Genomic DNA, 14,410 nt, shown 5'->3' on the forward strand with positions numbered 1-14,410 from the left:
ATCTTTGTCAAGAAACAATGGCATAGCTACTTCTCAGAGCTTAATAATAGGAAAGTAAGATTTCAATACAAATAATTAGATTTCCAACACATTCCCTTAAATACGAGAGCGAAACAAAAGAAGTAATCCAGCATAATTTGTTTTCAGACAGCCCTTAAAAGAAAAAGAGAAACATTTACTAGTGGTCAATCAGTCTGCACATGTAAGCCTGCAACTTTCAAAGGTATTCTTCTCTTGAGAAATTAAGTTCTTTTTCTGTATCCCCCTACAGTTGCATGATTCAGAGAAACAAAATCAGACATGAACTAACTACTAAATACTATGCAAGGCGTAAGAGTAACCATTTCAAAGAGAATTCTTCTAAATTCCTTATATGATTGCTTTGCTCCAGAATATTTTAACATTCAATACTTTAGAAAAATACTGTTTGGGAAATAAAAATTACAAGTTCAAGTACTCATCCATTTGGGTGGGAGAAAGAGGAAAGAAGCGGGAGATCATGACCTATAATCTCTATTAAAGATCAAACCAGTATTAGCACTAGGTGAAATCAACTTCAGTTTGGGCACCATCAACAAAACACTGTGCATTAAGTAATGCAACTATTTATTTTTTACTTGGATAGCTGCATGCATAAATACTTTTAACTATATTTGCACACACAGACAGGACTATTTGGAATAAAAAACAAATAAAACCTTTTAAATCTACAAACAGCAGGACAGTAACAAAAAGTTTCAAGCCCAATTTTGACCATGCCTTTTACAAGTCACTGGTAAACCCACTCTAAATTTCTTACGTGGGACCAAGCCTGGCTATTTGTCAGGAGAAAGCAAATTTTTGTGCATAACACTTGAAGTTCACCTTTGAGTAGTTCAGATGTGTACCTCAATTTCTCCCTTCATACTCATTCACAGACACCCAGAAGAGTTTTACGACTCCCACACACATTCCAAATAACCCCTGTTGCCCAACACCTCCATCTCCTAAAATTCAGCTTTTTGATATCCTGGATAAATCTGGCAGGAAAAGTAACACTTGCTGGGAACACTTAAGGCATGTCTCCACAGGCAAAATAATTTAGGGTGTGAATTCGAAGTGCACTCACTATTCCACCCGAACTTGTTTTGTGGACACACCTTTTTTACTCTAAAACCTCCAAAATAGCCACAGGTTCTTCAGCTCAATCACACACACAGAAGCCACCCCCACTCCAAAAACCCTGACACACAACAATGAAGTGGTCTGACAGCTATTCCACCTTTCTTATCTGCACAAATAGCCTGAACTTTGAAAGACATTAATTACATTTCCACGTATGAAGTATTTACTGTAAAAAAGTCTGGCAAAATTTGAAGCTGAGCTGGTATTCCCCAATTGTCTGAAAAACTCCAAAATAAGCTTCAAATGATGAAAGCGTAAGAGTTACTTATGCTGCTCTCGTTTTAGAGTCCTCAAAATAACTAGGTCTAATGTATAGCATCCCTACCCAAGGTGAAATGTTGCTTATAAAGGGAAAATAAAAGATAACTACTTTTCCAGCAGTTTAATTTGATGGAAGAAATTAGTAAGAAGTTTATCTTATAAAAAAGCCAAAACAACCAACCCACCCCCTCAAAAAAAAAAAAAGTGAAAAAATAACAGCAAACAATTCTCTTAGGCTGTGGAAGAGAACTACAAATAGCAAGGCTTTGGCACCAGTTATGTCTCCCCAGTTTGAAAGCAATGATGAATTGAACACCAGTAATGGTCAAACTATTTTAAGAATAAAAGAACTTATGTCAATCTCTTCCAATAGTTAAACAGCAGATTCAACTTTGCATTAAGCACATTAGCAATAAATACACACTAGAAACATGGCAAAGTGGATATATAACTGGAAGATGATTTTAAAAAAAGGGACAATAGTAACTTAATGGCTTCAATCTATTTGCCATGGTATAGTTTCACAGGTAATCAAGCATCTGTAATACACATCTGCCCGATTTCTGACAGAAGCAGCAAACTGAATTTCATCTCTAGAATTTTTCATCTTACGAGTGAAAAACTAAATCAGACAGCTACACACCAAAAATATAAAGCTTGCCAGACCCACTCACGCTCAGAAACATGGAAAGGAAACCAGCTCACATTAAAAATAAAATAAAATAAAATAAATATGAGTCTTAAGGTTTGAGTTCCCTTCCTTTCAAATACTTTGTTCTTTAAATTACATCTGATTGGGATTTAAACCAAGCATGCAGGCTGTGAAAAAGAGAACGTATGGCAGGAAAAACTGAACCAACCACGTAAAAGGCAGAATGGGAAGGAGCCAGATACAACAAAAACTGACAAGGGAAACAGGCCTGGTTCTAGATTAAAAAGTAATTTTAAAGTATAAAGAAACCACACGCTCCTGTAAAGCTTTATTTTCAGTCCACATCCTCAAAAATCCAGGATGTGGACTATAATTTGTACTACTTTGTGTAACTATATACACAACATCAGCCATATATAAAAAAAACTAATAGCAAATGCTGAAGCTCTTCTGCAATTGTGTATGAAGGAAATCATTCTTTGCACACAGTAACGCACCAGTTTTACCTCATTTGTTAATGAGGTCCTATATATACAAATGAGAAGCTTTGGAAGCACTACATACCATTCTCAAGCAAATGACAATATCGCTGTGATCCACTCACATCGTTACACTGTTATTTTTATCTACAGCATTCAGAACGTGCACACTATCTAGATTTCCAAATGGCCTTCTCACCTTAAAAGTACTACTGCTTTTACCATTAGAAAGGAAGCACAGCATGTGTTATAAACTGTTCCAAGACAACAGTATTTTTCACAAATTGAGCGGAAGCACAAATGCTGAAAAACCCTATATGCAGACTTTGTCAGGTAGCCAAAAGATTCCTAAAGTAAGGACACGACCCACATTCATCTGGGGGGGGTGTTTGTTTTGTGTTTACATTTTTTTTTCTGGACACAGCAGAGACATTAACAGACATCCTCTTCTATCTCTTTTTTTTCCTTTTTTTTAACATGAAAATAATTTGCAAGACTGTGCTAAAATTACTAGTTATATATTGAAGAATTCCTCTTTTACTATGTTAAAAAGAAGTTTGATTTAATCAATGCTCTATGCAAATTATACTTTTCACTCTTAAAGAGTTGCCTTTACCCAAGCTTACCAGTGTTACTTTATCCTTTTAATTCAGAAAACATATTTAGACCATAATATCACAGATTTCTCCCTTCCGCTGACAATCCAAATCTCAAGCCCACAGTCTGACACATCTTAATGGAAATCTAGGCACACAACTAGAAAAAAAAGCCTGTAACAATCAAACTACCTACTATGATCAGTTACGGAAAGCAGTACTGTCACTACTGGTTTAGTAAACTTCACCTCCTCCAACTAATTTCACTCTTTTCTTTCACCTCATCCATAAACAGACATACACAGCATCATCCCAGAGCCTTTAACTGGTCTCCACAAGGACAGAATACCTGCCTAGTAATTCTGTACATTGTTTTCCTTTCAATCTTTAGCTCAACAAAACTCTTGGGTATATACCCAGAGCTAACAAACAAACCTAAGCACTCTGCTAACTTGTAACCAATGTTTTTATCATTCCCTTGGGAAGCACCTCTCCCTGTTTTGCATTCATTTTACACAAGGTTTTTCTTTGTCTCACCTTTCTTCCTCCCAGACCCTGCCACTTAACTGAAGTTATAACCTAAACTATGTCAGTACTGCAGTAACTCACCCATTTAAAGATGGACTTAGTCACTCTAGAACAGCTGTGCAAGTCATATATAGATGCTAAATGTATAGATACATTTATAGATACTTTTATAGATACAGATAGCATAGATACTGTCTTCAGACATTTCAAAGGGCCCAGCACTTCTTTCTAGGGACCTTACTGACAGTAGGAACGGAAGGTTGGTAGCATCTTTAACATTAAAATAAACCTCCAATTATTCTGCTACATCTTCTGTTAACAGAGGGCTTGCTTCCTAATGCAAGTATTATTCAAACACCTCAGCAAAGCATTAAGAATTACATTTACAGTTTGTAGTCTATTTCCTCCATGTTTTTAAAAATCTGATAAACTGAATTTTGCTTGGAAAGTTCATTCTGTGAAGATGACCTACTTGACTCGGTAAAATCCCTTGCATAACAAAGGCTAGGTCCTGCTCCTGAGCTTTTCAGCATCTTTGCTGAGGAAAACTTTATACCACCAGCACCATAAGTTTCACAGGCACTTCTCAAGTCAGCTAAGACACATCTATAAACGTTAACTGCAGAGCTATAGAACTTTCAGATTACAGCCAACACTTAAAGTTTCCTTTTGCTCAAATACACAGATCCTTTTGCTCAAATACAATAAAAAGCAAATACATATTAAATCTGCCTTCTGTCAGTATTGCAGCCATTTTTAAAAAGAACTCTCTTCAATCACATGAATGTAGTACAGTCATCTAAAATCATTCCATTTCAACATAGCTGTGAACGCATACATGATACACACAGCAAGACGCTGAATCTTCTTCTGAATGGTAACAAGAACAGATTTTCTTGTCTAATTTCAAAAGCAATTTTGGAGTGCACCAACTTTTCTGGGAACATTGCTGGAGTGCACTGGATGTCAGATGTAGCTTATTCTGACACGAACTGCTTTACACAAAGTGGCAGTTAGCTTGCACCCTTTATGTATAATGCAGTTAATGCAGTCAATAATGCTCTACAGAAATTGCTTTTTTGCTAAGCCCAAGTTTCTCTGGAGGCAAGGAGAAGTACTGGAGTATATTTACATTTCACCTAGGAATGTTGCAATGTTACAGAAGAAACAAAAATCCATTTGAACGCACATCTGCAACAAAATCACCCTATTTCAGCTGTGGCAATTCCAGCAGCAGAGTTAAAAATATACAGAAAGGGGAAAAAAAATAGAGCTTGAAATTCAAGTCCGTGGCCCAAGTTTACACACTACCACATTAGCTTGTTTCAAACTGAGCTAAGACATTTTATGACCTTTTGATGATGTGGATTTTCAGTGTCAGGGTGGAATCACATATTAAAAAACTAACATTTATTTTTTTCACCAATTTTTGTCCTAAACTAGAATCTTGAATTCTTCCAAAGTTCCAGATTAAAAGAAGCATTGGCATCTCATGGAATATTTTGCTGTCACATATTTCTCCAGAGGTTGGTTAATTGTTACTTTCATTCCTCATGTAGACAGAGGAAGGAAAAAACATAATTTATTTTTCCTCTCTTTTTTATTTTTGGTAAAGGAAACTCCAGAAGAAATGTAACATTTTTGATGTAACAGTCTTAAAGCCAGTACTTGATAAAGCACTGGCTCTCAAAGTTAAAAAGCACTCAACATGTCACACTAAACTTTTGAGTCCTATCTCCTAAAATCCTAGAAGCACATTTTCTGAAAGACTCTATAGATCTTAAACATTCTCAATTTAATAAGCCAAAGTGAGTAGTTATAATACACTATGTACAAGTAATACTCACCCTTCTGAAGACGCTTTATTGTTACCACAAATAAACATTCCCCAGACTCTCAATTTGATATAGACACTAGGGACAAACAAAGAACGACCTTTTAATTTCTATAAATCACAAAGAATCTGAATGTGCCAGCCCCTAAAAAAACATAAAATAAATTTAACCTATCTATGAAGATCACACTGAAAATGCTGGTAAAATTCTTCACTGAAATCTGTATTAGTAAGAATCAAAGCCGTAATAGGTGAAACTACAATTGCTAGACTTAAAGATGAACCTATCCTCCAACAATTAAACAACCTTGTTCAAACTGTTACAGGCTTCTTTTTAGAAAGATCAAGAATCTGAACTTCCAGCTCTACATTTAATAAAAAACACATAAACTTTTCTCTAGCTCCAATAAAACAAAGGTAGCACTTCTTAAGTTAGAAATATGTATCTCGAGGAATGTACAAGTTTAGCACCCCATTCCTGCTGCATTTGTGTACCGACTGCTTTTCTTTTGTCTGCTAATCACTATTTCCAAATTACCACGAATACCTGCTAACGTCAAATACACATGCGTTATAACCACAACACGCCGATTTTTTCGGCTTTAGCTAGTCACACATCTGTTGCTCTAGGACAGCTCTGCTCAGTGCTCTCCTTCACACCTCCCCAAATACCCTACTTTTAGAAAGCGTTCTGTACACCCGTGCTTGGCAACATCAGATCCAAACCCCACGATTTACAGCTCCCTATGAACTTTTCTTGCGGCGCTCTGGAAGATCAAGATCGCACGGTGTCCTGCGAATCCTTAAGATAGGAAGTTCGCCGGAGCCACTGCCAGACTGATTTACCGCCTCGCCCTCAAACTCCCTCCCTAAAACGGGACCCTCCAAGGACAGAAGGGGACCCCGCCGGGCTCCGATCCCCAAACCAGCACCGGCTTCCAGGGTACTGGAGTGCGGGCGGGCGGCCCGGGGCGCGCTCAGCCTCCCCGCCCGGCTCACCCCGCCGAGCGCCGGCTTCCGGGAGGCTTAAGAGCACCCAAGCCCGGAGTGGACCTGTCCGAGCTCCCTCCCGGGAGCCCGCCTCGGCGGCGGGGAGCTTTGTGCCGTTCGCACCACCGGAGCGAGACCGTACCCGGCGTACGTTAGGCGCACATGTACCTCCGCTCTGCCCCTTCAACCACACCGCGCCTGAAGCCGCCGCATGCGGTCGGCAGGAACGGGGAGGAGGGGAAGGAAACCGCCAGGTCTTCCCTATTCTCCCTCCACCCTTCACCCCTGGAAACAGGGGGCAGGACGAGCTCACCCCCAGCCGGGCGGGGGTCGGCACGGGAGCGGCCGGCCGGGCTGCACGGAGCCAACTTAGACAAAGGGCACTTCAGACTCCATGTCTCCGCTCCAGCTGTCACCGGCCGGGAGCGCGCCTGTGTCGCCGCCGCCGCACCCCCCTCACCCTTCCCCGCCACCGCCCCCCGGGAGGAGAAGGGAAGGGGGCCGTGAGAGGCGGCTGCTCCCCGGGAGCCGTCGCCCCCCTTTTCCCCCTCCCCCCTATTATAAAGCACCGGTTATAAATAACCGCTCCCGGCGACAACGCCTCGAACCCGCGCGGTGCCAGCCGCTCACTCACCCGCCGGCCCGGCCTCCCGCCGCCGCCGCCCCGCCGCCAGCTCCGCTCCGCTCGCCCGCCCGTTCTCCCTCCCCTCAGCCTCCGGCTGCCGGATTCACCCTCCCGGACCTAGCGCCAAACGCGGCGGCCCAATCGGCATCGCTCTCATTGGCGAGCGCCGAGCGCCGCCTCCATTGGATGGAAGCGGACAGGGGTACCGTCCCCCCCACCCCGCACACACACTCCGAGCCAATCAGGAGCGGGAGGGGCGGGGCTGAGGGCGGGCGCTCGCTCCACACGTGCGGGGGGGGCAGGGAGGGGTGGGGGGATTCTTTGTTCTCGCGCTTCCCCCCTCCCGCGCCCCGGTTCCCCCCACCACAGCGGGGCCGGGGGGAGTTGGAACCTTCCGCCGCCTCACGTTGTGTAGGGGTGTGGGGGGAGAGGATTGGCGGGCGGCGGGAGGGGCCGTGCGGCTGCCGAGTTTGAATCAGTTCGAAAGTGGGAGCCGTAACGGTTTTAACGGTCCCGCCGCGCGCGGGAGCGGGCAGCCCTGAGGGAGAGGGCGGGAGGGACGGATGGAGGGACAGGGGGAGGGCGCTCCCCTCAGCCACCGCTCTGCTGCTCCCCGCCTGTTGCTCCCCCGCCGGCTCGCCCCTCCGCCCGCCCTCACGGCGCCACATCGAAAGGGTCTTGGCCGGCTTCAGGCCGGGCCGCTCCCCGGACTCCGAGGCTGCCGGCGGGCTGAGGCACTTGCGGAGCTCCGCGATGCGCCCTCGTGTCGCGTCGCTCGACCTTCGCTTACCCAAACTTCAGCGGCGAGGGCCCTTCTTCGTGCATCGCGGCGCTCCCCTTGGCTTTCTCTGCCTCGCCGCTCCGCATCCAGAGCGGCTTCTCGGCTGTCAGAGCCCTGCCCTACCCTGTGGTGGGAGCGGTGATAAATCACAGCAGCAGCACGGTGCCCGCTCCACATCGCGGTGCTTGTTACGTGCTGTCTCCAGCCTCGGAGGTTGCTATCGTTTTCCCTCGTTTATAATCTGTGAGCCATGCTCATCAATCTTGGTGCTGAGGTTGTGTTTGAGGATTCCTGCTCCTGCTGTCATCTCGCTCTTCTGTCACTTCAGCCTTTCTTAAGCCTATCTGAAAAATAAAATTGCAAAGATAAGTTTCCTAACGGGTACTTTTGCTTTCTTTTGTGACTATATCCTTTTCCTGCACATCCCAAATGTGAGCCGCATCCTTGCTTCTACAGTATTCCCGTCATCCTTCCTCACCAAATACCATCTCCCTTCTTCCTTATGAATACCTGGGTGCATCTTGAGTGTCGAAAGGCCAACACGAGCAGTGACTTCTGTAATGAAGCCCTGAGTGGTTAAAGTTTCTTGCAGGGGAAATAAATCACAAGCGCAACCTGATTCCCAGATCGTGCATTTGGCTTATATGTCAAATGAGGCTGTGTTCTCCTTAAAGGTGATGTGCTTGTCTGCTTTCCATGTGTAAGTATTTAAGGTTTCCAGGCTTCATTGCATATTAAATTTGCAATAAGATCTTCAGAGTCAGCATTCCTACACTGTATGCTCTTGATTTACCTCATGGCCTTGAAAAGGGGTTTCTACGAGTAACTTATATTTTAATCTCTGGTGTTTTGTGAATTAAGAGCCAAAATATGTGCGTCAGAAAATATTCCCTCTTACGGTCATGCATCATAGTGCAATAGATTGTCATAACCTGTTCTAGCACAGTGGCTGACGATTGGAAGGAGTATCTTAAAACGATCACATTTGCAATAGTTAGTCATTTCTGGAAATTCAGCTATTTCAATCTATTCTGCCCCAAGATGGCTGCCACCACCAAAATGGCTACCCAGCCCCTTCACAACTTAGGGTTTGTCGTTTAGTCTGATTCTTAGAGTTGTGCTCCGTGGGACCTGGTTTTAGTCAGCGAGTATAAATGCTAAATAAGCAGAGGGTAACTTCACACGAGGGGCACAACAAGCCACAAGGCAGAAAAACCTGCACAGGTTGCTTTCTTTTGTCTCTTGCGCACAAGATTATCCATCTGTTATAACTGAAACTACCGCTAGATTTTTCTAATTTAACTAGAAAATTAACCACGTTTCGGATGGAGTTACTCTTCCCATTTGCTCTGTAGCAAAACAGCTTTTCCACCAAGGCTTCGCTGTAGGATCTTAAAGTGATGAACTCTACAGCAAAGAACCCCGTTAGGCACCAATTTTCTGATCAGTTGTTCAGACTGTCTTACACAACCAGGAGAATGTTAGCAGCTGTTTTTTGCTGTACACGACAGCGTAATATTACAACGAGCACTGTCCAGACTGTTTTCACAGTAAATCACCCAAATGGTTTTTTCTGTTTCTGCTGTGTTTCTGTGATTAAAGAACACCTATTTGGACAAGGATCTGCTTTGTGCAGAGACATTCAGATCTTTAGGCAGAAATGGTACAAGAAGATGTGAAAGAACTATGAAATCTGGTATTGTGAGCGGTCATTCTGAAAAGAGTGAATTCTCATGGCAGCATGTAATCGTGCTTTTGAGAAAAGTAGCTAACATCAAAGAAATATATGTGTTACATGACAAATGAAAATCAGACTCGGGAAAAATGTATCAGATTTGGTTTAGACCCTCTGGAAGCATTGAAAGCTTTTGCCTTTTTTAATAGCTAACTCGTTGTGGAAGAGCTTTTTCCATGTTCCCAGCACATGAATGAAAGGTGTATGTTCATGTTGTGTGTATTACTAAAATAGTGGAACAAGGCTTTGTCGCATGCTAGATCATTGACATCAATTAGCTATAAAAGTAATTGTTTAACAGCATCCTAACTGTGATTGCTTACAATAGGATGTACTTCTGTACCTCTTTTTACCCACTCAAAAGAGTGGCATTTCAACACAGTAAAAACCACCAGACACAGTGCTATAAAGCAAAACAAATTGCTGAATGGGTACTTTAAAAGATTTGTGACATCTCAGATAAGGTGGGGCTTCCAAAGCACAGATTATCCATTATGCATTATTATCCTAGATTATCCATTATGCATTATTATCTAATGATTTCCTTGCAGTCAGAATCATGTGGTATTTCTTCTGGCTGGCTGGGGAAACCAAGCAAGATCAGTCAGGGAACTGCCTTAGCTTGAAATAAGCACAAAAGTTGGCCAGTTTTCCTCTTGTCCGCTTGGTTTCGTTTAGGACAATCACAGCTAGGCTGAGGTCACCATTAGCAGCCTGGAGCAGGCATGCAGGTGTCTACATCTGTACTTCTTGTAGATAAGCCTTGTGTCTTGCTGATCACAGCCTTGCTTTCCTTTGTGCTTCAAATGGCACTGAACAAAGCTGTGTGCAGTTTTTGGGTGGGTCTCCTGTGTGGAACAGTGTGGTCTGGTGGACTTCACATATTAGTCACACAGCGTCGAGAGATTCAGTCTGATTGCTTTTGAGCCGAGTTGCTCGGTGGCGGAGAGAGGAGGAGGAAGATGCACACCCTGTCCTTGTTATACCTACCCTTGCAAGCAAAGCATGTAACTGCAAATAACACTTTATCCAGCAGGCCACTTATGATCGTGGTCTTTGTTTCTTCAGGGTTTTTTTTATTTATTTTATTTACTTTAGAAAGGCATCCCATATCTGGTTTTGACAGATGTACCTTCCAGATGCTACTCATTCGATTCCTAACACTCATCTCTATTTCTGCTGATACCCTGGCTTGTTGTGTGGCTTAAATTCTGCATTTTAGTCCCTGTGAACTTGGTAGGATTTTATAAGAGGTTTGTATACATGGAAATGCATGTACAGCCTAAACCAGTAGACCCGTAATAGCTTTAAACTGTTACACACCACAGTGATTACATAGAAGCCAGCACATACCCTCTTTAAAGAGCTGGCCTCTTGTTACGTTATTATTTAAAAAGGCAGTTCTTTTGTGTTAACTTTTAAAACCAGTTTATGACTGTGTTTTGTAGCTGGCCATTTTGAGATCAGCTATGGTTTAAAATGTTTTTCCATTAATACCTCAATGATACTTAGGGGCCAATTTCCCTGACAGAAGTACAACCTTAGGTCCTGTTTTGCAAACCTTTTCTGACCTATTTTTTTTTCCACTGGCTATATGGTTCTCTGTAGAAGTGAATTTAATAATCAGATCATGTAACTTTAGACACGGTGGCCACTGGGCTAGATGAAGAGAGCAAGGAGCCAACTCATTGCATGATGTAACACGTGCACAGTGGTTTTCAGACCTGCCAGCTCTCACATACTGTGCTCGAGACTCCTGCTCTGCCCTCCCCTGCTTCTCTCCCACTCATAACCAGAGAAGGGTGGGAGGCGTGTGCAGCCAGGGTGCAAACCTTGTGTACGGTGGCAAGTGTAGGTGTATAACACCATGACAATTAAATAGACTGCATCCATGAAAAGGAGAATAACAGTAAATACATTGCTAAATGGGATTGCAGGAAAACACACAGATTTATGCACCTTTTAGAGGCTGTCTGCATCTGGTGCTGTGAATGGTAACACATGCAGCTGGTTCTTAGCTCTACAAAAGCATCAGGCTTGTCCCTGCAAGGAATGGAAAGCTACCTGACCTTTCACTGAATGTTGCCTCATGTATCATGATAAAGGTGTATAATACACTAAGTATAAATGCTTACAGCATGCTGGGCCACCTCAGCTCTACTGAGTTCGAAGAGATTTTATTGAGGGAAGGGGATGCAGACAAATAGAGGTGGAAGTGAGAGGCAAACAATTAACTCAAACTGCGGCACTGTATCAAATACAGGATAGTATCTTTTTGGCTAAGGAGAAATGTTGCCAAAGGGAAAATTCTAGTGTTGTTTTTGTACAACAACAGAAGAATGTGATTTTCCATTATTTTTTTTTAACACACAAAGATAAAGCTTCTTGCATGTCATCATCCATTTCAATTTGTGGAAGGGATTATTTGACTTTGCCTGGCTTCAATTAGAAATTAATATGTGTTTAAAAACCATCGATAGGTAGTGGTTTGACTTAAGATAATCTACTTCTGTGTATTTTGTGGTCACAGAAGCTGCTTAAGTTGTGTAAGAAAAATATTTTCCCATCCTTGTCTGCTTGTTTTTCCATTTTCTTTTTATTCTTTACCCTACCTGCATTAGCTGTTATATTCAAACCACTTAAAGGACTAAATGTTCTCATGTAGCAAACTTGCCATGAAAGTGTATGCTTGAGAACTTAAATCCCAGAGCCCTGTTCCCATTTCCAGGTGTGTTTCTCAGCGTAGCTGTCTGATACTGCTGGGTGTGCCACTCGCAGGGGAGAATTCTGCTGCAAATTGGGATGTTCAAGTGGGCATTCAATGAGCATTGATGGATGGTCTCCCATCAGGCCAAATCCAAGATTCAAAGCCTGAGCTCTGTTTGAGTACTCTATTTCCAAGGTGTCAAAATTCTTCAGTGGCAGTGGCTAAGTTACCCTAGCAGATGAACAGAGTTCACTGACAAGAGCCAAATCGTCTTGTTTGGCTGCAGAAGGTACTCCTTCAGACCGGAAAGCACAATATACAGTACACATATGCAGTAATAAGTCAGACTGTTTGCAAAAGTAAATGCAGCTGTGAATTCTCTTCCTTCTCCTCATCATTTCACCTCTCAGAAGTATTACCTCCACATATAACCATCCACCTGTGTGTGAATTTGCCATGCCTCCATTTGTAGCATCATCCTCATCCCTCTTCGATACTTATGGAATGCCTACTTTCAGCTAGCTCTTCCTTTGTAAAGGTCTAGTCCTTTCTTGTTGCCAAATTACCCAATCCTGACATCTAAAATACTGGGAGGTATTTGCAGTTGCACTAAGCCTACCTACTTTTTCTGTATATGAGATAATAATGCATACTATGTTATGTGTGTATGTATATACACATGATTTAACATACTCCAGGTTGGTGAATTTAAAATGGTAAAAATGAGAATACTGTTTTGCAACATAAACTTGATTAAATTGGGAAAAAATCCTGTTCTTTTCACCTTCACGAGTGAAGACTGGGAATACCTACACTTGGAAAGTGAATTTGATAATCTGTTCGATCTTGCCAGGACTAGCAAGTTATATTGTCAAAAAAGCCAGTTTAAGAAGATGTATGGTAAAGACTTTACAGTGAAAGTAAGAAGATAATGATACTCATCCACCCATTAAATGAACTCCATATAATGCAAGTCATAAAAATAAGATGTTCTTCACAAAGGTTTATGGAGACGCACGAAGTACAAAAATGTGTGTCCTATTTGAATATGTTTCTGGGTTGTAGTAGTGTTTCTCATGATTCAGGAGCCTTTTCAAACGATAGTTTATTCCCAGTTTCATCCCTTGGGCAGGGGCTGCACAAAGGTTCTGTTAAATCCAGTACTAAACCAAGTTGCTGCCCTCTTGCTTTTCCTTCTTTGCATGTTTGTGGAGACTTGCAGTGAGCTGAGGTGCTGGTCCCTACTGACAGAAGGCAAGCCTTCAGCACCCCTGGCTTTTTGTTTTCCAGTCTTAGCCCTCAGTAGAGACATTCACAAATAAATGCAAATTCTGTAAAAGGATTACTCAGTCCCATTCACTGCTCAGACATTGTGTCAATGAGTTTACTTCCTGACTGTAAGGATTTCTAGTTATTTGGCAGTCTTTCTGCCAAATACACGGTTCTGTATCATACATGTATCTCTGAAGATCAAAATGGTAATACCAAGAATCCCTCTCTGCTGGCCTGAGAAAGCTATTACCGGGAAAATAATGTTCCATTTCTAAAGTCAAAGTACAGTAAGAGTTTTTTTGTGCTCTATGACAGAAGGGAGCACCATGGCAGTGATTTGTGCGTGTTACAAATACAGCCAGACCTGCACATTAAAATCTGTGCAGTGATGCAAAACTTGCAAAGATGGGCAGACAAAATTATATTTTAGGTGTCAACTGAATACGCTGATCAGGTGCCTAATGAAAAGAATCACTGATTTGATTTTATATCAAACTTGTATCATAGAATAAGAAAGGTCATTGGTTTAATGATAATGAAATGTTACGTATCACCTTCCTCCCTGAAGACTTCATGCTGGGTGTAAAACACACAGTTAAGAGAAATTGAGGGAACTGGACTTCAGCCAAGAAAATCTGGAAAGAAATGAGTGTCTGCACAGAATGATGCTGAGAAATACTCTATGAAGGATGGATTGCTGGCAACTACATAAGTGTTAACACCTTGTCTATAATTTAAGAGCAAAAGGGCACATTTTGCTCTCAATAATGCTTACTTAAATAAATA

At 42.3% G+C, this 14,410-nt stretch overlaps 1 protein-coding gene across 6 annotated transcripts in view; it reads right to left on the reverse strand.

Annotated features, from left to right (window-relative positions):
* The window catches only part of EZH2 (enhancer of zeste 2 polycomb repressive complex 2 subunit), a 52,444-nt gene extending 43,853 nt beyond the window's left edge, over positions 1-8,591 (reverse strand). The window contains exon 1 of one of the 6 annotated variants that reach the window (XM_061374892.1): positions 7,920-8,591. In XM_061374892.1, the coding sequence (XP_061230876.1) occupies positions 7,920-7,996 (77 nt within the window). In that variant the 5' untranslated portion in view covers positions 7,997-8,591. Of the gene's footprint in view, positions 1-7,138; positions 7,293-7,919 lie in introns of those variants that run through there. The other 5 variants (XM_061374894.1, XM_061374891.1, XM_061374895.1 and 2 more) reach the window with 5 other exon arrangements.
* Positions 8,592-14,410: the final 5,819 nt, after the last annotated feature.

This window comes from Neopsephotus bourkii, unplaced genomic scaffold (genome assembly GCF_033783945.1).
Source record: "Neopsephotus bourkii isolate Nb327-2 ecotype Australia unplaced genomic scaffold, CSIRO-AGI_Nbou_v1 NB_1655, whole genome shotgun sequence".
Lineage (NCBI taxonomy): Eukaryota > Metazoa > Chordata > Aves > Psittaciformes > Psittacidae > Neopsephotus > Neopsephotus bourkii.